Consider the following 24,987-nt stretch of genomic DNA (forward strand, 5'->3'; position numbering starts at 1 on the left):
CTTTAGTAAAGTCTAAAAGTACCTGTGCAGTAACTATACCAATGTCCTAGTCACGCAAGACGTCGTCGAGTATATGGGTGAGTGCTGTACCAACGCTGTGATTTGCTCTGAATCCAGACTCTTATATATTCGATAGAAATGGTAAAATAATTATTGATTCGGAGTATATCTATAGAATTTGGTTAGGATACTTTAGGGAGTGAACAAACGACTGCTATATTCCAAGAGGCAGGATATGAACCAAGTTCCAAGCAGCTATTGATGATGTTTGTAATTGGTGGTAACAAATCAGGTAAACAATACTGAATCATAACTCTAGAAATTCCATCATCACCCACTGCATTGGATCTAATGTAACAAATTATATTTAAAAACATCCTCAGAACTAGCGAATGAAAAACTAGAGAACGATCCAATATCGTCACGAAAAACAGCGTTTTCATAAAAATATGTTAGTGAACAGACCTCATTAAGTTTATCAGCCTCCGACAACAAATTTTCATAAATTTCTTCAAAATCCACTAACAAGTCAGATGGTATAGTATTAAAATTGTTAGGTGCAACATTCAAACTTCTAAGCCGCCTCCACAAGGTTCTTGAGTCAGTACCAGGTCCAGAAATAAAATTCAAATATGCCTTTTTCTCCCTTTTAATTGCGCTTTTGTGAAATTTCTAAGTTTTCTGTAAGCTTCAAAATCCCTCATCAATCCAGTGACCTCATAGTGATTAAACGTCCTCTCTCTCTCGGACATCAATATTTTGATAACGTCAGTCAACCAGGGTGCTTTCTTTTTAGTCACCCGCACTCTCCTCATTGGAGCATGTCGGTTGAACAAAGTGATCACCTGGGCTGTTAAATAACTGACTTTGTAATCGGTAGAATCACTTGAGAAAAGAGGGTGCCAATCAACAAGCCTGAGATCCCGGTTGAAATTATCCTCTGAAAAATAATGAAAATCCCTGAAAATAACATATTTCTCGAGTATATTAGAAAATGTCAATCTGTGATCCGAAATATATTCAGAATCTAGCGTTCCAAAAGATACTACACTGATAGGAGTTGATACAAAAAACTGATCGATTATAGTTGATGATGAATTACTTATTCTAAAAGCCTCATGGATGCAAGGTCTGAGATCAAAACTACCCATTGAATGACAAAACCGCTCGACTTGCAAAACATTAGGATCCTCAAAATTCAGATTGAAATTGCCCATGCAAACAACATCAGGAAAATCTGAGACAACGCGACCTGAATCAAGCGCATGGAGTTAGAAAGATTGGATCTGGGCTGTCTATAGATCACACCGAAAGCATAAATTTCATTCCCCAATCTGCACCTTATCCATACCTGTTCCAAGTCCTCATTAGACTCTGAAAAAATCAAAGTGGCTCTGAAGCTCTCTTTCACGTGGCCCTTTTTTTGAATGCCAATGTCGAGATCACATAAACAGATCAGGCAAGCTTGGAATTTCTTAAGCCAGTTTTTGAGAAACTGACCACTAACATTAAATCCTTAGAGAAGCAAGTGCAGGATAACCATACAGCAATGAAGGAAAGCTTTAAAACCTTACAAAATGAAATGAAGGATAACATTAAATCCTTACAAAATACAACGAGGAAAAGCTTTCAAACTTTACGAAATGAAATGAAGGATAATAGTAGAGAAATGGTGGATAACATGAATTCTCTAGAGAATACTTGGAATGAGGTTGTATCGAAAAATTGGAGGATCAAAAAAGTAACCAGAATAATCGGGAAGTGTCAAAAATGATGAACGCTATACCAGATAGGAAAAAAGAACGTTTGCAAATGACGGAAGCCAGAAGACTGAAACTGTAAGAATACAGGTCCCTTCAGAAATTCCTGAAGAATGTTTGCAGCGTGGAGATCTGGTTGAACCAAAAGCTTCAGACAGCGGCAGATGAGAGCTATAGGGAACCTCATAAACTGAAAAGTAAAAACAGAAGCATTCTACGTTCGAGGCAGAGGTTATGGCCAGCGATGAAAGAGTGCAAAGCGTAATAAACGAGAGACAAGAGTTGCTACATTCGAATCACTATGCCAAAGATGAGATAATCGTAAGGCTGCAAGAAATCAAAGAGGATTGGAAGAGACTGTTGGAACTCTAGCAGATCGAACGCGAGAAGCTGAATGAGGCATATCAAGCATTGCTCTTCAGCAGGTCGGAGATTTTGGCTAGGTGAAATCGGGATTCAAGTTAGCTCTAACGATTGAGGAGAGTTCAGAAGCTGAGGCCTGGATTCATGACAAGTTTTCAGCTATGGCAACAGTTGAGGTTGCTAGAGAGATGATTTCCATTCGGATGTTGCAGGTAAAGTTGGATATAATAGTTGCTGAAGTTAAAGCTCACCAGGAAACGAACGATAAATTATCCCAGAGCTATAGCAATATTGTAGAAAGAGAGCACTACGATGCAGATAACATCAAGAAAAGAGGGGAACAAATGGTACACGAATTCAAGAAATTACGTCAGCTAGTGGCTCAGAGGGAGGTTTTCCTCTGTGAAGTCCTCCACTATTTCGGGTTCCTCTAGGAGTGCACCGACCTCCAGGAACGGATCAAGGACCAGATGAACAAGTCCAAAATTGAAGAGCATGGAGTTGATGTTGAGCATATGGAACTTTTGATTCGAGCCTTCGTCACTTTTCATGCTCTTATAATGAATAGCAAGGCAAGGCTCCAAGCATGTTTAGTCAGCGGAAATGTTCTGATAGAAGCCAAATGCAGCTACAGCGTCAAGATCCAGGAGAAGATGATTGAGATCCAGACTCAATGAAAGGATCTTTTGATGCTGGTAACCGTTCCGAATGAACTCTTGGTCGGAGCACAAGAGGTGCATATGTTCGATAGAACAACTGAAGAAATAATAATAATAATAAAGGTCTTTATTCAGGAATTCCAAGGGGAAGTTCACCCATAGGTGTTCTACCACTTAACCCTTGTTGCAAAATTAATATCAAGTGCAAAATATAGTCAGAAATACAGAAATAAAAAAACACACATATTTGGATATACCCATGCACGAACATAATGGAGCATACAGAGAAAAAAAAAATATATATTATTCTACCTTCTCGGAGACAATCAGTATATTTAGTCAGAGGCAGCTGAAAAGGTAATCAATTTAAAGTTGTTTTAATTCATCAGAGATTACATTGTACAATCTACATATGTTATATCTGAGACTTCTCAGAAATGTTGATGTTCTATGGTGAGGACATGATAGCAAATTTCTATATCTTATGTTGACATTGTGGACGTCAAATCTATAATTCAGCTTGTTGGATATAAAGGGCGGACTTCTCTTAATTATTATATTGTGGAAAGTGCAGAGAGCATTATGTTCAAAACGGAGCCTTATCGGAAGCCAACTCAGCTCAAACAACATATGCGAAATATGATATTAGGATTCAGATTCAGACCATGTTTCCTAGCAATATCCCATAATCGATTCAAATCCTTATTCAATTTAATATCTACAATATTCAATTGATCAATGAAGAAATCAATAAAGAGTTGGAAATCATCAGCGTACATCTGCACTTTGCAGTGGTGAATGAATTTAACAAATTGGATGGAATACAAGATAAAGAGTATTGGCTCGAGAACCGAGCCCTGAGGAACTCCATTCAACACGAATCTGGCATTAGAAACTCTATCACCCAATTTAATAATTTGCTAGCGATCACAGAGATACGACTCGAATAGTTTGAGTGCATCCCCCCGTACTCCACAAGAACTCAACATGGCAAGAAGAATGTCGAGCAAAAGTGAAGCCGCACATTTAGAGTCATCAACTGACTGCAGGATGTCATCAGTTACATCAAGGAGAGTAGTAGTGGAACTGTAACCCGGTCGAAAACCAGACAGAGCATCACGAAGAATCTCATTAGATTCAAGATATTCAGCGAGTTGAACCGCCATAATCATTCATTAGTCTAAACTAATGAATGATTATGGCGGTTCAACTCGCGGAATATCTTGAATCTAATGAGAATGTCAGGATTGTCTAAACAATCCTGACAAAATACTTATTGGTCGAAGATCTGATAGTTCTTTAGGAATATTGGTTTTCGGAATAGGAGCGATTTTTGCATGTTTCCAAGAGCTGGGAAACTTGGAACACTGTTCTTGAATTTTTTCAGATAATTAGTATAGTTTCTTCATCTATCAGTCGAAAATAAAAATGATCCGAACATATAGGATTGTTCTCATAGTCATCGATTACTGAAAGGTCAGTTTTACCATTCGAAAAACTCAGAAAATAGTCATTCACCTGATCAGGGTTTTTATATTTCTGTTCGATATCGACATGTGGTTCATTCGAAATTCCCAATGATTTTATTTCTTTCCACAGATTTTTATTAGAAGTGTGTTCCGTAACATATTGAAAATATAAACGTTTTTCTTTTGTTATGGTATGATTCAAAGCATTCCGCAACCGTTTGAATTCCTCCCACGCTTCTTTAGTCTTGACTCTCCTATGTGTCCCCTTTGCCTTATCCCTACCCTTCATCAACCTCCCTATCTCTTCGGTTATCCACGGCGCATGTCTTTTCGAAATTCGTATAGCTCTCGGAGGAAAATGTTCATCAAACATATTCACTAAAGTATCGGTAAGGATCTTGACCTTCTCATCCACATCTTATGTATGAAATATTTTCGATAAATCGGAATTAAGAATATCGTCATACAACAACTTCTCATCAAATTGTGAAAATTCGTGGCTTAATTGAAGGTTTTTCAATTTTTATTGTGCAACCAATGCATTCAGACAAAGAAAAATTATATGGGCAACTAACAGTCGAATCAATGGAAGCATTATTATTGCACAAAATAACATCAATCAAAGTTTCAGATTTAGCCGTGATATGAGTTGGCCCCCGAATGAGCTGTTGCATGCCGATAGTAGATAGCATAGAAGCAAAGTACCTGACCGAAGGTGTATTTTTTTCAAGAAAATTAATATTGATGTCACTAACACAGACAACATTTAGGCACAATAATAAAGAATAACTCAAACTAGATTCCAAAGCGTCACTAAAAAGTTTATATGTGTGGTGGTTTATATACTACACCAATAACAAACGAAACTCCTTTGTACTGTATTTTTATGAACAGCTTTTCTATATTTGAAATATTCGGTACATCAATGATCTCGAACTGAAGTCTATTATTTACATAAAACAAAACCCCACCACCTCTTGCCCCATTATTTCTATCTCGTCTTCTTACATTAAAGTTGGAAATCATTATACTGCCGGAATCAACAGAATTATTCAACCAAGTCTCCGATAGAGCAAGTAAATCAAATTTATTATGTTCGTTAAATATCTTTAATTCATTCAACTTAGGTATTAACGATTGCACATTCAAATGACCCGAAGTAAATATCCCACAAATACGCTCTGAGGGAATATGTGCTCGAAGACACTGCCATAAAAACAACAACAAAAAAAATTTTTTTTCAAATAAATGAATCACACACCAGAAATGAGTTTTCAAACACTTGTCCCAGATTTAACGAAAACAGCCCCATTGAATGTGAACACATTCTTGAATCCATATATATCGGGCGATTCACGAACCAATTTCCATCTTTCATTCGTCAAATCTTCTTTCATTATAATGCGCGTTCCCTTCAAGAGTTTTTTTTTTCCAAAAATGATGTTCTTGAAATTCACTTCCTTGAAAGAAACAATAATATGTCGAGATTTTTCCTTATTTTTCTTACCAAATCTGTATACCGAGGCAATCTCATCAGTGACCGGGATATTTAATTTATCGGTAAATATATTCTTGACTTGGGAGAAAACATCTTCTCCGTGTACTTCCTTGACTCCGATGAGACGGATGTTATTATTTTTCAACTTCTGTTCGAGAATGTCTACTTTTTGTTCCATATTTTTATGAGCACTATCATTGCAGTTGTTATCAATGTTATCGGAATTAGCTTTCTGCAATTGAATTTCTGTCTCCAAAGTTGTTATTTTAGCATTATAAACTTTGAATTTCTGGGCAAATCATTTGGTGATAGAATTGATGATACCATTGGAGATCTCCTTGATAACATTGTCAGATTTCAAAACCTCAATCAATGATTTTTCGAACTCGGTTTTTTGTTGGTGGACATCTCTGGACAATTATTCAGAAACAAACTAATATACAGTGATATCTTGAAAGATTTGTCGTTTCAAGGCGTATCTCGCAGAGCACAATCAAACCCGTCTACTCACGACAACGCATCTGTATATAATAATAATTTAATCTCTTGGATAAACGAGAAAGAGGTTGGTACTACGTACTACGATATCAATGGTCAAGACTTGGAAATTATTCAAGATTTGCTCAGGAAACACCAGACTTTCAAGGCGAGTCGAAAGTGATCGAGGACACAGTGAACTATATAAAGCAAGAGGCCAAGAAACTTGTCGAAGAATGCCCAGAAATCAAAGAGCACATTAACGATAAAAGGCAAGATACTGTGGAAGCTTACAAATATCTTGTTTTGTGCGCAGAGTAGGAAATATAACTTGCAGCAATTAGAAACATCCCAAGTTTATATAGATCAAGATGTACTGTCTTCGATCAACGAGATGTAGGTTAGAGTAACATCTTTCGAACTCTCTCAAAAAGTGGGGGAGGTGAAGTTATTTATGAAAAAACATAGCGAAAAGAAGCACAAAGAAAGTTCTACGAGACCGGCGAGGACTGCATCAAAGGAAACCTCTTCAAAGACTAATACATCGTCGACAAAATCGAAATCCTAAAGCTTGGATTAGGGACTTGGGAGAAGCGAAAGGATATCTACAATTATAACATGGGCGCTCAGCTGTTCAAAAAGAAGGCGAGAAGAATTGGAGAATTGGTTGATAATGAGGAAGGGCGCTCTCAAAGACAAGAAACTGGGAGATAATATCTAGCAAGTGAAAGATCTAATCAGGAAGCATTGCAACTTTGAGGAGAGGTTCAACGTTCAAGAGGAGGCCGTTGGGTGATATTCCTGTGAACAAGGAAATTGCAGAAACGGAGAATCCTGTAGATTAAGCCACCTAGTCGGATATGTTCAGCGACTGAACAGCCTAGAAAGGGGGCAGTGTAACGAACTTGCAGGCCCTACGCCACTGCGTTTTTATAGAAGGTACCGGACGCGCCGAGAGCTTGCTAGAGAGATTAAGTCCCTTTTAGAGAAAGATACCAGCGGTATATAAATCAATGGCAGAGGAGGACAATGTCGATGTAAACAGCTGTCAGTATAGTACACTCAATAGATATAAAGGAGTAGAAATAAATTAATGTAATAGTTGAAATAAATTATTAAATAGTTGTTTATAATAATAATGATAAAATTCATTTGCATCAGAAATACCTATTTATGGCTGTGTATATGAAATAAATTAGTGTTAGTAGGAATTACCGATTAGAAAAACGTTACAGTATTAACACAAGACTTCAAATGAAAAATTTAATAGAAAATAACTAATAGGAAACATACAGACAGTAATTCAATACGTAGATGGACCTGATGGTATCTGATAACCTGAATCTATTCATCTGATTGGACATTTCATTAAAAACTGGCATATAAAATGCTAATACTTGATTGGACATATTCCCGCTCATGATTTTCCTTCTTCATTTTCATTTCCTTTTTCTGAGTTATTTAATGTATATCTCGTAGATTAATTTTTAGAATTATAATTAATATCGTGCACTGAGCGATGTAATCAGTTCATTATTTTCTTGTGGTTACGAAAACAAGAAAAAATTGACAATGAACAATGAGTTGTTCACGTACAGGGTGATCCAATATTCATGAAAATAGAAAAAGTCTGGAATTTGATTTATTCAATTTCAGAAATATTGAAGGAAGCATTCGTAAAGGTTGGAAAAACTGCAATTTTCGAAATAATTCTTCCGATAAATTCGAGATTTCTTTAACTATGAAATTTCTTTCATAAGGAATTTTTTATTGGTCGGCCTGTATGACGGTTAAGCAGAGATTTGAAATTGTTATAATAAAATAATTCTTTGTGCTTACGAAAATAATCATAATATTCACGTAGAGTGCGATCCAATATTCTCGAAAATAGAAATAGTCTGAAATTTTCCTAGTCCAGATCTGATTTACTCGATTTCAGTATTATTGAAGGAAGATGATAGTAAAGGGTGACAAAACTTCGTAAATTTAAATTATTCGGTGGATTTGTTGAAGAGTTATTGAACTGAAAAAATTCCACTCGCAATGGAATGTTTGTTAATTAATCACTCTCAAGACAGGAAGGAATGGGCAAAATGGGGGAGGCTTATGTGCAGCAGTGGACGCAGAGAGCTGAGTGATGATGATGATGACGGTGCCAAGCAGAGATTTAGAATTTCTATTATGAATTGATTCTTTTTGTTACGAAAACGGAAATAGTATATTCTAAAACAAGTTACAGAATGGGCTCCTATTCCAACACGAATGCGAAATTCGAAAACGAGCGACGAAAGAGCGAGTTTTGGAACGCATGAGTGTTGGAATTGCCTTCTGCAACGAGTATTAGACGATATTTTCTCTATTTCAGTCAAGTTTTGTGAAATATTGTCGAAATTCAACGAAAAATTCAGATCATACATCCTAGTGACATTTGTATTGTATCTTGGTAGTTCGTGTGACTGCTACGAAAATTAACAGATTACGGAATTTCAATTTGATTCGTACGTTTTGAATTTTAAAATAATTTATAATTACGCATTAAATTCGTGAATTATGTCTGACGAAATCGATTTAACACCAACAGAATTAAGAGAAATTGCGAATAATGCCGCAAATCATTTCACTGAATCCAAATTATATTATACCGATAATAATTGACGTCTGTTGAATTTTGATAGGATTGGAAGTCTGACGTCTGTGTAGACAACCACAGAACGAAAAATATAACTAAAAACAATGCTGTAATGAGTTCATTACAGCACTGTTTTTAGAACTGTAATGAACTCATTACGATACTGAAATAGAGAAAAAATCATTATGTGCACGTATATCTTATGAACATCAGCCAGTATATCCCAACCGAAGGCAATCAGGCCATTGAAACCTTTTGATACTAGTCCTCCATGATGACCTTAGTTCATGGTATCCGTTCATATCAATGGCGACGCCAGCTTTCAAAAACAGAGGTGGCCAATGGATGGCCAGTTTTTTTTTTTTTTGGGGGGGCCAAAGTAGATCGAAATTATGATTCTGCTAATGTTTCAATTATTTTAGCCTTTGTATGTTTTTTTTATGATGAGTTAGGGGGGGGGATACCCTGCTTCCCCCCTAGCGTCGCCACTGGTTCAGATGTTTTTGAAATTTTGTCCTTAGTTACAATTTCACATCGAAGTTGTAACTCACATTATATTCAATTCACTGGAAGATGATAGTAATTCATCAATTCCTTGTGTAAATGGAGAAATGGATGATACTGACCGGTTGCAAATTGTAATCCGTTCACCAATATTAAAATAGAATTATCAATAAGTAAATAAGTTGATTTGACTGATAAACGATATTTGTTGCTCAATATTATTCCCAGTTAAACAAAATTCAATTGAAAGAATCCATGATATCGATTAATTATTATTATTAATTCGCGGCTCACCAGCTGAATAAAAAATAAATATTTTGCTTCTCCTCAGCACCCCTTGGAGCTATCCAATATTTCACACACATGTCTGGTAACTTCAGATCCTTCGGACTCGACGAGAATATCTCTTCTGATAAATCAATAGATTATTCGAAGAATTCCAATGTATATATCAACAGTTTGGCTTACGCTATTGCATTCAAGAGATATCCGAGTGTTTGTGGAGTGAGGTGAGTAATTTTTTTTCTTCTACATGCATATTATAATAATAATAATCCCGTTTCATAATGAAATGTCAACCAATAGAAACCCTTAAATTTTTAATCAAGCATGCTGTGCATTTGACACTTCTTCTAGAGTTCTATCTAATTGTTTCATTTGTCAAAATCTATTCATATAACATTTTCATAGAGAATAGCTGAACTTCGATTATTATATCATCAAAATGTTTGATAACAGCGATATAGAAGAGTTACAATCGACTCTTCCACACATATTGGAGGAAGCAGAAAATGCATTACGAAATATTTTACCCAAAAATCTAAGAAAATGTACGAAAACCTATATCAACGGCTTATGGACTGAATAAATACAAGTAGAATTTATAGTTTTCATTATCTATCGGGTGTAGAAAAAATAGCGTATGCAAGTCTCAGGTAATGTCGGCTTGATGGTTTGGCAGAGGCGGTCGACTGGGTATCTCTGCTACAGACAGCTGCTGATGTGGAGCTTATGTGGAGCATTTTCGCTGAAACACTACAAGGGCTAGTCGACAATTGCACATCAACTAGTAGAGCCACTTTTATTCCATTAAAACCATGGATCAATGGAGATATCCTCAAGTTAATTCGTCATAAAAAACATTGTGGCGGCGCTATACAAGTCGAAAAGAACAAAGGGACTACGATGCCCATAGAAGTTTCTCGAATTTTCTATCCTCTACAATCGCTAAAGCCAAATAGGACTATGAACTAAAGCTAACACGATCTAGTGATCGCAAGGGTTTCCACAAATACGTTAGGTCTACATTGAACACCAAAGTAGAAGTTCCATTGGTTTATGATCGGAACGGCAGGCCGTGTTCTGATCCTGAAGAGTCTGCAAACATTTTAGCTGATTCTTTTTCATCTTCTTTCACCCAAGAAACTGGTTCACCTCCCGCGATAATCATTCCTCGGGTTACAACTGAGCTCAAAGACATAACTTTTTCTCCGTCCATCGTGAAGGCCAAACTTTCTGCCCTAAATGTCCAGTCTGCACCTGGTGCTGACGGATTTTCTGCAAGGCTCCTTAAGGAATGTAACAATTCTCTAGCGCTCCCCCTTTCTCTGATCTTCACTCGCTCATTCGAGACTTTCTCCCTTCCTTCCTCTTGGCGGAGTGCACGTGTTACTCCAATTTTCAAGAAGGGAGATAAGCGTTGTTCTGACAACTTTCGCCCCATCAGCCTGGTCCCGGTCATAGCGAAAATTTGTGAGAGGGTTATATTGGAAATAGTTCTAAAATTTTCTCTCGGACACGGCATAATACCTGGTTGTCAACACGGCTTCCTCCCGGGGCGCTCGGTCATCACAAACCTCCTCCAATGTGTCAACTCCTGATCGATGTCCCTTGATAAGGACGACCCGGTTGATGTCATTTACCTTGACTTCTCCCGAGCCTTCGACCGTGTGCCTCATAGACGTCTCCTGTCCAAACTCGATCATATCGGATACTTTTATGTGTAAAATCGCCCTTTCATGAGTGGAGAGGAGCGGGCATGTGTCGTTTGAGGTGTCGGGGATAACGATGTAACCTAATATCCGAGACGCCTGCTGTAGATAGATAGATAGATGATTTATTCGTCATTCACTCAATACAAGAGTCTTGACACGTCATAAAAGTATAATTAAAATGTAATAGAGAATTGGATTATAAAAAAATAATTTCATATGTACAGTCAATATGGTCAAATACAATATATAATAAACATAATATTATATACAAAGTTTTCAACAAAATTAACAGTACATCAAATAGCAAACATTTTCTTAAACTAATAACATACAACATGATATTTCAAATATGCGAACAGTAATCACGAAATTCTTCAATGGAATAAAAAGCATTTTCAGCTAGGAGTGACTTTATTTTTGTTCTAAAAAGTGAAAATGTCCTAGAGTCTTTTATATTAGATGGTAACAGATTATAAAGGGACATTCCCTCATACATGGGAGATTTTTTGTACATTTCTCGTTTCGGTCGCGGCAGCGCAAAATTGCTATTTTGTCTAGTAGAGTAGGTGTGTACATCACTGCAAACTTTAAGGGAACTTTTTTTGTCATGGATGTGGGACAATAATTTATATATATATATATATATATATATATATATATATATATATATATAGAGATAAGGGTTAGGATACCATACTTCTTGAAATAAGGTCTACATGGCTGTCTATACTGGAGATCAGAAACTAATCGGATGGCTCTCTTTGGGGCGATGAAAACTCTTTGTCTGTCGGTTGCCTGACCCCAGAATGTTATTGCATAGCTCAAGATAGAATGAACATACACGTAATAAACTTCTATTAGTACGTTAGACTGAAAATAATTGTTCAGTACACTAATTGCGTAACATGCTCCGTTAAGCCTTTTGCAGATTCCATCAACTTGTGCATTCCAGTTCAAATGTTCGTCTATTATGACGCCAAGAAACTTAGTTTCTTCTGAGCTTCTGAGCAAAATTTTGTCGAATTTTACCTCGATGTGAATCTTTGGTCTGCTTAAATCCATCATAACCATCTTATCTACATTTATAATGAGATTGTTCAGGGTGCACCAGGATTGAAATTGATGCAACACCGCCCTCACCATAGACTTCAACATACTCGCAGACACGTCATGGACAACTATACATGCATCGTCCGCATAAAGGAATACTTTCCCATCCTTTATGGATAATGGGAGATCATTAATGTACATTGAAAAAATTAATGGCCCCAAGATACTACCTTGGGGAGTACCATAAGATGAACTGAAGTTCTGCGAAAGATCATTGTTGAACCTAACCCTGAAATTACGATTATTCAAAAATGAGTACATGGTTTCATTCAAGAATCCCATGATACCTAAGCAGTCCATTTTTTCGCAACAAACACTCTGCTCAAGCAATCGAAGGCGCGCGCCAAATCGAAAAAGAGGCACATCACATACTCCCCACCATCAAGTCCTATATGTACGAACTTAACGAAATCCAATACATTGTGTTCTGTTGAGAGTCCTGGCCTGAAACCGTACTGGCTTGAAGTGAGCAACCTAAATTTCTCAAAAAACGACATAATCCGATCGTACAAAACTCTCTCAAAAACTTTCGATATTCTCGGCAAAAGAGATATCGTGCGATAACCGTCGACACTATCAGTGTCTAATTTTTTGCGTACGGGAACGACTTTCGAGGTTTTTAACACTTCTGGAATTTTTCCTGCATAAATTGAGTTGTTAATTGCCGTCGCCAGAAGGGATGACATTTCGTATTTACATTCTTTTAACAGTCTTATTGGAACATCATCGTATGTAGTAGAAAATTTGTTCTTTAACGAATTTATAATTTTAATAATTTCATCTGATGTAACAGGAGAGAAACACATTGAATTCGAATGAATGAAGCCAGATTTAGTACACGTTGTCATTTATTGTCAAATATTGTTAATATATATATATTTTTTTTTATATATTTTTCATGGGTCGAAAGTACCCAAATTTGAGATTTTTCGAACCTTTAAAAATTCATATCTTAAAAATTATAACCTTATCGTAAAAGGTCAAAGGGCCTTTTTTATTTTTATTTCAATACAGAATATAAAAAAAATTTGTCCGGTTGAAAAATAACAATTCCTTGCAATTGTTTAAACAATTTCGGTTTAAACAATATGGCCCGAGGTTGCCCCATGGCAACATGCATTTATATTATCAGTAGGACAATTTGAAGAGGATCACATAAAAAAATTGAGGTGGAATAGTTTTCGGTACTCATTCGCCGATTCCTCCTGGACTACGTGAAGTTTATTCTCCACATACGATGAGAAATGTAATCAAAAGTCATCTGGTTTTAATTAATTTGTTTCAACAATAATTCCGCTTTGTTTACCTTGCTGCTTTTTCACCATGTTCCATATAACACTTTTCTTATTATGCGCCTGATGTATAATTGCCTGAGTTTTTTCAGTCTTTTCATGTTTTATATTTGCGATTACTTTTTTTTATTCCGCTTGAAATTGTCTACTAGTTCAGTGGTACCAAATTTGTTCTTTATTTCATTAATTATCATTAAATTGTCAATTTCCCTTCTTAGGTCATCTGAATATTTAATTCTATCATACCGATAGTTCTTAACTTTAATCGACATTAGAGGAAAGGAAACGTTAAAGCACCATATAATATGGTTCCAAAATTCATCGAATAAACCAGGAGAGTTCGCACTCGAATTTGGACAAAATTTTCTCATATGAGTTCTAAATTCATGTATATTATTTTCGCTGAAAAATCTTCGTTTTTTGAATACGGACTCATCCCGAATTTTACTCCTACATTCGATAACTTCCGCGCTAAGGTGAGAAATCAGAACATGATGATCCGATACACCCGGATCGAAATTGTCATAACTTATTTGAGGTATATTGGACACAATATAGTCTATACTAGAACTTGTCACTATACTGCCATATTTACATATTCTCGAATAGTCATTGATTAGCGATTTCATGTTATAAGACTCTAATATATCTTTAAAAATATAATATTGGCGATTCTGTTTGAATCTGTCAATGTTAAAATCGCCAGCAATAACCACATATCGAACAATCCGACAGCCCCACTCACCAACGAGGAGAATGCCTCGATTAAATCTCCGTAGTCTTCAGATACAGGTGATCGATACAATCTAATGATACATACTCTACATTTAAAAACAATACACGAACATTCTAAAACAAACTCAGATGCAAATTAATTAAGATACGGCAACGATTTACAATCATCTGCAAGATCAGAACGCGCAAATATTGCAGAACCACCTCATGCCCGAGAACGCCAAAAATAGCTTACAGTTTTATATCCAGAAAGTTGGAGCTGCTGCATACATTCCTTTGTCAGGTGAAGTTCGTTGAGACATCCTCCAATCCGCACCAGTGTAACGATTCAGATGTTTGAAGTGTCGGAAGGTGTGCGCACAGCCTTCTAGTATCCGATTCGAGGTGCAACCAGGCGACGCCGCAAGGTACACTGGTGACCGGTCGGCATCTTCGGATGGCCTTGTTCATGGCCGGGTTAAGATCCCATCTAGTTGTAGTTCACTGATGATCGTGCCTTCTGCGATAGTACAGGAGTGAAAACTTGTTATGGTAAGTCAGAATCGACCTGCTTGAGCCTGTTGAGGGTGTTGCTTGTCTGGCGAGAAGATATAAGGGTCAGTAGTTACTGGTTCCTGCTTGTGTAACCACCATTAGGTGGCGGTGGACGGCTTAGAGGGGGTTCCCGATAGTCGTCCTTGTCCGGCAAGTATACAGGGCCGGGCCTATTGGTTCCCATAAGCCGCTAGTGTAACCAATAACAAATTGGCAGTGTACACATCTGAGGCCGTTCTACGACAGATCCTGATGCGGAATTATTTCTTTCGAATCGCATCTTCCAGGTTCGTGTAGGCGATTCTGTCTCTTCACCGAGAGTTGTTACGAGTGGAGTACCACAGGGCACTGTCTTGGGTTCAATTCTTTTTCTACTCTACGTTTCTGACTTGTCACATCATGTCATCTCCCACTTCTCACAGTTCGCCGATGACACCAAGATATTTGGTCCCTCCAGTAGCGCCTACACTATTCAAGATGACCTCGACTCCATTTCGCGGTGGTGTGAAGAATGACAACTGACACTCAACGGCAGGAAGTGCGTCGTCCTCCACATGGGTCCCCACAATCCACGCCAGAGGTACTATCTCAATGGAATTGTCATCCCTGTTCCCAGCAGCCATTGTGATTTGGGTGTTATAGTGACCGATAAACTGAGTTGGTCCGATCACATCCTCCATGCTGTCAACAAATTAATTTTTGACAACAGTATTTTTGTCGATATCATTGTGAAATAATTGAAATAAATCCCATATAATAAAATGGACAACAACCAAGAATATGACGTTCCCAACAATACAGAAGCTCAAATTGAAGACTTTGATTGGAGGATTACATCTCCACACCAAGAAGAGGCAGTGAATAATACAGATTTGGCTACTTTAATAAAACAGCAAGTAAATGAAACTCTTGCCAATGGAGGGTTAGACTTTAACTGGGACTTCGTTCATTGAATCTACTAGATTTCCTAACTGAAGAATATGGAAGTTGGTCTCACAATATGCCTTTTGGTAATAGAGTTCTTCATGATGCTCAAGCAATGCAATATTTAATATCAACACTATCTAAGGGGATTGCAAAAAGTCTGTTGAAAAGTAAAATCTGCTAATAGTAAATATAAGCAGATCCTAGAAATGTTTTTTGGTCAAAAACTTCAAGAATTTATTGTTATTGAAGAAGACTATAATAAGTTGTATTCTCGTGATTATGACTGTCCTATAAAATTCGTGACAGAATTTCGAAACAGTATAGAAGAATACAGAAAACTGGGAACAGTATTTGAAGATCTATTGATTGCTAGATTCTTGGGAAAATTAAAATTGAGAATTGATATGAATCTGGAAATCTATATTCTATTTATTAAAATATGATGAGAAGCTTGCCAGAACACCTGAGAAACTTCAATACTCGCATCCGAAAAAGGAGAAATGAGAGTGAAGAAAGTTAAACATGGAAGAGAAGTAAACACACAACCCCAATGAAGGAAATGAAGCATAATGAAAATCAGAACCAAAGAAGAAATATTGATTTCAAGAAAAGAATATGCACGACTGATTTATACTCCAAAGAAGAAATAGAAAAATGGATACCTATAGAATTAAAAAAAAAACCAAGGTGAGAAGTGTGGTACCTACTTCCACACTCAAAATGTATGTCCCTATCCAGGGAAAATCTGCTATAGGCTATAGGTTTGGACACAAAAAAAAAAAGTAAAGAAAGTAAGTATGAGAAGGATTTATAATGTATGATAGTGACTCGAACAGTAGAATTGTTAGAATCGGAGGGGGAATTGTGGCATGAAAGGTGTGCTCACATTTCCTTCACTTACTTGAATAAATTACGGAATGTGTCAACAGGTATGACGGAATTTATTTACAAAAAAAAAAAAGCAATGGAAAAATCCTCCACATGCTCTCTATCGCAATTAACTAGGAAAACGATAAACAAAGCCAGAAATGGGTCAAATAGATCATATGAAATAATTTACACAGATTTGATTGGTCTAATCACACCAGCCACATTTGTTAACAAGAATAAATATATTCTAACCTTTCTTGATAATTATACTTGCTTTTTGCAAATTTTTGTATTAAAATCCAAAATACAAGTACCTGAGTGTTTAGAGCAAAGTTTAAGAACTTTAAAATCAATGTTTTCTGAGAAATATTCATTTAAACTTATAAGATGTCACAATGGAATAGAATTCACAGGAATGTGACTACATTAGTACTTGATAAGTATAATATTGAATTACAAACAGCTGAACCATATACTCAGAACATAATGGTACAATTGAAAGATTGAAGCGCACTTTAGAAGAACGCATTCGAGCTTTACTTGTAAGTTCAGGATTTTCACTATCTTTTTGGGGCCAAGCTACACAATGCGCAACTTATTTGTACAACAAAACCCCTTTTAACAAGAGCAATTTACTTACTTCATTAAAGCACTGTTTATGTTGATGTACTTCATTGCCCAAAATTACCCTTATATAATAATAATCTTAATTCTCTGACCTCAAATCAGTAATGTTAACATAACTATTTTAGATATTATTGGATGCAATATGAAACTGTTTTTTATTAGGGCTGAAACTTATAAGTGAGTAAGTAGGTGAGTTTATTGATAAATAGGAATAAAAATAATTATAAGTTGTCTTTTCAGAGAAATCTAGCACTTGATTGATTATTCGAGCTATCTGAAACTCTGTTTCTAGAAAGCTACCACTTGATTGACTATTCTAGCTATCTGAAACTCTGTTTCGAGAAAGCAACCACTTGATTGATTATTCGAGCTGTCTGAAACTCTGTTTCGAGAAAGCTACCACTTGATTGACTATTCGAGCTATCTGAAACTCTGTTTCGAGAAAGCTACCACTTGATTGACTATTCGAGATATCTGAAACTCTGTTTCGAGAAAGCTACCACTTGATTGACTATTCGAGCTATCTGAAACTCTGTTTCGAGAAAGCTACCACTTGATTGACTATTCGAGCTATCTGAAAATCTGTTTCGAGAAAGCTACCACTTGATTGACTATTCGAGCTATCTGAAACTCTGTTTCGAGAAAGCTACCACTTGATTGACTATTCGAGCTATCTGAAACTCTGTTTCGAGAAAGCTACCACTTGATTGACTATTCGAGCTATCTGAAACTCTGTTTCGAGAAAGCTACCACTTGATTGACTATTCGAGCTATCTGAAATTCTGTTTCGAGAAAGCTACCACTTGATTGACTATTCGAGCTATCTGAAACTCTGTTTTGAGAAAGCTACCACTTGATTGACTATTCGAGCTATCTGAAACTCTGTTTCGAAAAAGCTACCACTTGATTGACTATTCGAGCTATCCGAAACTCTGTTTCGAGAAAGCTACCACTTGATTGACTATTCAAACTATCTGAAACTCTGTTTCGAGAAAGCTACCACTTAGTAATAGTAATAGTAATAGTAATATATATTAACGTCATCAATGAATTACATGACATGTCAATCAGAACTTTTCACAATTATGTAAATACTTATGAATATAATATGTATATATAAATTCTCGCTACAATGCAATAATCTGCGATAAAAAATACAAACACAAATTTGGTACGATATACATAATTAACTATGATAAAAAAAATATAAACACAAATTTGGCACTATACATAATCTAAAACAATGCAAGTACTAACGAATCAGCCAAGGAACTCATGTAAAAAATATATAGTGTTCTGCAGCAACAAACTCTTTACTCGTTTATGAAACCGCAATCTTCCCAGGCTCTTCACTTCATCTGGAAGCTTGTTGTAGAATTTGAGTCCCCAGAAATTTGGACCAAGTTCCTCCTTCCTCATTTTTAGACGGGGTAATGTATATTTATGTTTCTCTCGAGTATTGTAGGTGTGATAATACGAGTGCTTTGTGTACTTCTCCTTGTTTGCGTGAATATAATCTACACAAGCCAATATGAACACGGAGGTTATGGTAAGTATGCCTTCTTTTTTAAAAGTTTCCCTGCAGCTCTCTGTGCTTCGCATATCATACAAGGTTCTCAAAGCTTTCTTCTGTTTCAGGAGGACTCTTTCGGCATGACTACTGTGTCCCCAAAGAATTATTCCATAGACTGCCAAACTATGGAAGGCACAGTAGTAGGTTTGCTTAGCTGTTGTTTGGTCAACTATTTCTCTCATTCGACGTATCATAAATATCGAAGTTGACAAGATTGACTATTCGAGCTATCTGAAACTCTGTTTCGAGAAAGCTACCACTTGATTGACTATTCGAGCTACCTGAAACTCTGTTTCGAGAAAGCTACCACTTGATTGTCTATTCGAGCTATCTGAAACTCTGTTTCGAGAAAGCTACCACTTGATTGACTATTCGAGCTATCTGAAACTCTGTTTCGAGAAAGCTACCACTTGATTGACTATTCGAGATATCTGAAACTCTGTTTCGAGAAAGCTACCACTTGATTGACTATTCGAGCTATCTGAAACTATGTTTCTAGAATTATTATTGTCGCCGACTGAGGCGTATTTATGGATTTAATGGACTGTATAAAAAATAATGAAAATAAATCGAGTACTGGTCAAATCGACCTACCTTCACTGATTGTTTGTAAACCTCAATTATTCTGCTATTTTAAGGCACAATCCTGATCATTAACAATGTCGAAATCACTGGTAATTGTAGAAATTCTATATTTTCTCTCTGCAGCACATCGAAAACCCAAAACTGAAAACTTCTCCCTCTGGTTTCTCCACATGTGTTCGCTGCAGGTATGGTATTAAATTTGACCAACACATGCGCGCGAAAAATTGAAATAAAACTTGAATTTCTTCCAACAAAACACATTCCACAAACCAATATTAACTAAAATAAATTTAAGTCTGAAATTAAAGAAAGAAAAATGAAAGTTTTTTAGGTACTTGGAACCTGAACATTCCGCCCACCTAAAATAGCATTATTTTATATGCTCATGCTTGCCCCGGTAGAGGGCACAATTTTACTACAGGTCTTTGCAGAATACCGCTAACAGTGCGAACGGTAGCCACTCGTGCTATACCGTCCTTGCCCAAATGGACATCAATCACGCGAGCCATGCGCCAACGTCGAGGAGGCAGTTGCTCATCCCTGATCAACACAAGTTGTCCCACAGATAATTGGGAATCTCGTGGTGTGAACCATTTGGTCCGTTGTTGCAACGTATTCAAATATTCGACATGCCACCTTTTCCAGAAATCTTGATGCAACCGAGTGATCAACTGCCTCCTAGACAATCTATTGAGGGACACATTGGATAAGTCAGGCTCAGGAATATCGGAAATAGGAGCCAGTGTGAGAAAATGTCCCGGAGTGAGTACCGATAAGTCATTTGGATCTGTACTGAGAGGACAAAGTGGTCGGGAGTTCAAGACCGCCTCGATTTGAACCAGCACGGTATACATCTCCTCATAAGAAAGAATTTGATCACCAATCAGTTTGTATAGATGTGATTTAACAGATTTAATACCGATTTTCTACAACCCTCCAAAATGAGGAGCTGAAGGAGGATTGAAATCCCAGTCTATTTTCTCTGCTTCCACAGCGCACTTCATGTATGAAATGAGTTCTCTCTGAGCACCCTTGAAATTACTGCCACCGTCACTGAAAATTCTAGTGCACCTACCTCTGCGCGCAATGAACCGTTTTAAAGCAGCCAGAAATGCCTCACTAGTCAAATCTGACACTAGTTCTAAATGCAGAGCTTTTGTCGAAAAGCACACAAAGAGGCAAATATACGCTTTAGTTGATTTGATGCCCCGACCTTTTGACATCGTAACAAGAAAAGGACCGCCAAAATCGACTCCTACACATTGAAAGGGCTTTAATTGATTGACGCGGTACGATGGAAGATTGCCCATCAAGGGCTGTAGAGGTTTGGGGTTGGAGCGGAAGCAAACGAGACATTTGGAAGTAACTCTACGAATAGCCTTTCTTGCAGACAAAATCCAAACTTGCTGGGATAGAAGAAACTGTAACGTTTGTGAACCGGGATGAAGGTACAACCGATGAAAATGTTGAATGAATATATCCGTGAACAAATGTTTATTAGGCAATAATGCTGGAAATTTATGGTCATACTGAAGGCCAGAAAACGTTAATCGACCACCCACTCTCAAAATGTCATCATCTCCAATGAAGAGATTGAGTTTTTGAAGATATTTCACGGTAATAGGACGGTTTAATCGAAGATTTTGAATTTCCTCACCAAAAACTCTTTGCTGAACACATTTGATGAGAAAATTGAGAGCTTGTTTTCTTTCCACGGATAAGATACTACCGATTCGTTTGGAGTGAGGACTTCTGAGATTGAAGGAAAAACGAAATAGATAAATTACAACCTGTTGAAGTTTAAAGAAAGAGGAATATCTCATTATAAGATCGTCAAATACGTCGGATGAGGCGAAGGTTGATAAAACAACCTGCCGTTCTTCTCCAGTTAGCATTTCTTCAATTTTTGGATCACCAGGTTTTCCTATTGGATCCTTGGAGGTCCCGCCCACCATAAGGAATGGTCGAGTAAACCAGACGGAGACATGCCTCTAGAGGCACAATCTGCCGGATTATCTTGAGACTTCACATAATACCATCGATCAGGAGGAACTAATTCCTGAATTTGGGAGGTACGATTGCTCACGAAACTCTTCCAGCGATAGGGCGATGACTTGATCCAATGAAGAACCACGGTGGAGTCTGACCATGCGAATATTTCATCCACTTTCAATGAGGGTCCATATGATTTTATTATGAAGGAAAGTAATTTTGAAAGGAGAAGAGCGGCACATAACTCCAACTTAGGTAAAGAAATGCGTTTGATTGGTGAAACCCGAGACTTTGCGCCAATCGAAGAAATATTTATTGAACCATCTGGATTGATAAATCGGAAGTAAACAACAGCGGCATACCCCTTCTCGCTGCTGTCCCCAAATCCGTGGGCTTCACATTTAGTAAATGATTGAGTGAAGATTCTGCGTGGTATTCGCAGAGTGGAAAGAACCTGCAACTCGGATTTACATTGATTCCAACGATCCGTTAGTTCCGATGGAGGAACATCGTCCCACTGCAGACCTAGAGTCCAAAGGTGTTGGATGAGATGTTTGGCCAGGAAAGTGAATGGTGTCAGAAAACCAATTGGGTCAAAGATTCGTGCCAAGTCTGAAAGAATTGTTCGTTTTGTAACTGGTCTTTCGGTAGAATCTATAACATAGGAGAAATGATCTCCGGCTGGAAACCACCTGAGTCCCAGAATTTTCAATACAGAATCATCGAAATTCAACGATTCTTGATGTCGATGATCTGGAGGAAAATGACCTATTAGCTCAGTTCTGTTACTGGACCATTTTCTGAGTTCAAATCCACCACGCCTCAATAAAGAAATCAACTCGTCCTGCAAACCTCGAGCCTCCTCCAAGCTATCTCCACCTGATAAGATGTCATCTACATATGTTTCGGACCGTAAAACGCTCACCGCTGAAGGAAAAGCCATCGCCTCATCAGAAGATAATTGTTTCAACGTCCGAAGAGCGATATAGGGAGATGAAGCAACACCATACGTAACAGTGTTCAACTCGTATACTCGAACTGGATCTGAGAGAGAGAATCTGAAAAGAATTCGCTGAAATCGTCTATGTGATGGGTGAACGAGAATCTGCCTGTACAGGGTGGGCAAATTTCGATGTTTTAGCACTACAACTTTTGAACCAGAGTAGATAGACAAAATCTGATACCCACTTCTCGATCTCTTTTTCTGAGTAACTAACAAGGGTAGTATTCATTTTTGGCCACCTTCTTTTGTTTTCGAGTTATAAGCGAAAATTGGAAAAATGGCGATATCGAAAAACATTTATATCTCCGCTAATACTGATGATAGAGCTCTGAAATTAAAACATTATACAGGCACTTTTTTACGTAGAATCCAGTGGCGTGCTCGTATTTTAAAAAGGGTTTTTAATTACGAAGCTATGACCCAAAGTTATGTTTTTTCAAATAGGATCACTAGATTTTTGTGTCATTATCTGAAAGCTTGATTTTTCTTGATTTCAAAAATATATAACATCGTATGATTCGGATCAATATAAATAATAGAAAATGGCCAAAAACCTCTTTTCACCTAAGAGTCTCAATATTTCTATGGTTTCAACTGTTGATGAACACAGAAAAATTGAGCTTTCTATAACAAGACCAGTGTCCTTCCGTCAATCTGATTATTTCTATGCTTTTCACTTATTTCTACAAAATTCGAATCTAGATATGTTTTATAAATTTTTTATCTAAAAATTGATTTGGAAATAACGGAGAAACCACAAGATCGAATTTTTCAATCGAAAGAGTTGTATTGAGATGCATGTATCAGGAGATTATTTACATAGGTCTCCAGAATCAATACGCACAAGTACCAATCCAGTTTAAACAGCATATGAAACAATGCATATATGATTGGACTCAACATTTTAATTACGAATGGACAAACAAGAAATAATATTTAACCTAATATTCACAACAATTGCACAATGCACAGTCGACACCTCTTCTCGATATTTCAATAGATGAATATTTGAAACTGTGTTCGAGCTACCTAGGAAACTTTTTTCAAGTTCGTTCATCTTTTCGAAATTATTTGTATGAAATAAATATAGATTCGAATTTTGTAGAAATAAGTGAAAAGCATAGAAATACTCAGATTGACGGAAAGACACTGCTCTTGTTATAGAAAGGCTCATCAACAGTTGAAACCATAGAAATATTGAGACTCTTAAGTAAAAAAAGGTTTTTGACCATTTTCTGTTGAATATTTTGATACGAATCATACGATGTCATATATTTTTGAAATCAGGAAAAATTAAGCTTTCAGAAAATGGCACAAAAATCTAGTGTTCCCATTTAAAAAAACATAACTTTGGGTCATAGCTTCGTAATTAAAAACCCTTTTGAGAATACGAGCACGCCACTGGATTCTACGTGAAAAAGTGCCTGTATAATGTTTTAATTTCAGAGCTCTAGCATCAGTATTAGTGGAGATATAAAAGTTTTTCGATATCGCCATTTTTCCAATTTTCGCTTATAACTCGAAAACAAAAGAAGGTGGCCAAAAATGAATACTACCCTTGTTAGTTTCTCAGAAAAAGAGATCGAGAAGTGGGTATCAGATTTTGTCTATCTCCTCTGGTTCAAAAGTTGTAGTGCTAAAACATCGAAATTTGCCCACCCTGTACATTTGTTTGATGTCAGCAGTGAAAACAACCTTATAAAACCGAAAATTGAGCAGAAGAGCCATCACATCTTTCTGGAGCTTTGAACCGGTCAAAAGAATCTCATTCAGGGACAAATTGCCTGAAACCTTCGCTGAGGAGTCAAACACTACTCTAAGTTTTGCAGAAGGACTATTTCGGTTGATAACAGCATGATGTGGTATATAATATTCGTCAACAGATGGACTGGCATTTGGGAGTAAAGTTATGTGACCACAATCGAGGTAATCTTTCATGAACATCTTGTACTCGTTATAGAAATCAGGAGAGGTTTTGAATCTTCGTTCCAGTGAAAACAGACGTCGCAAGGCCATGGTATATGTATCTCCAAAGGATTTGTTTATCCCTTCTTTGAAGGGTAACATAACCGTGTAACGACCCGTTGAATCACGAGAGTAATTATCGTCAAATATCTTCTCACACAGGGCATCATCTGGTGAAGAAATTTCAGATTTAGGAATTTCTTCAATTTCCCAAAATTGTCTAAGCGTTGAGTCAATTACAGAATTAGCTGTTAAGTGAAAAGAGCTGATGCTAGCTGATGGACTAGAGGTGTTTCCCATCAATATCCAACCGAATACAGTTTGTAACGCAGAAGGTTGTTTCAGATTACCTGGCAAACGACCTGTTCTCAGAATGAGAGGAAAGATAGCTGCTCCTACTAGCATATCAACTGGACCAGGA

General features: G+C 37.0%; 1 protein-coding gene across 1 annotated transcript in view; it reads left to right on the forward strand.

Moving 5' to 3' along the window:
- Positions 1–24,987, forward strand: part of LOC123677006 — a 135,007-nt gene that overhangs the window by 91,455 nt on the left and 18,565 nt on the right. The window contains exon 6 of the mRNA XM_045613394.1: positions 9,691–9,868. Within this exon, the coding sequence (XP_045469350.1) occupies positions 9,691–9,868 (178 nt within the window). The remainder of the gene's footprint in view (positions 1–9,690; positions 9,869–24,987) is intronic.

This window comes from Harmonia axyridis, chromosome 1, assembly GCF_914767665.1.
Source record: "Harmonia axyridis chromosome 1, icHarAxyr1.1, whole genome shotgun sequence".
NCBI lineage: Eukaryota > Metazoa > Arthropoda > Insecta > Coleoptera > Coccinellidae > Harmonia > Harmonia axyridis.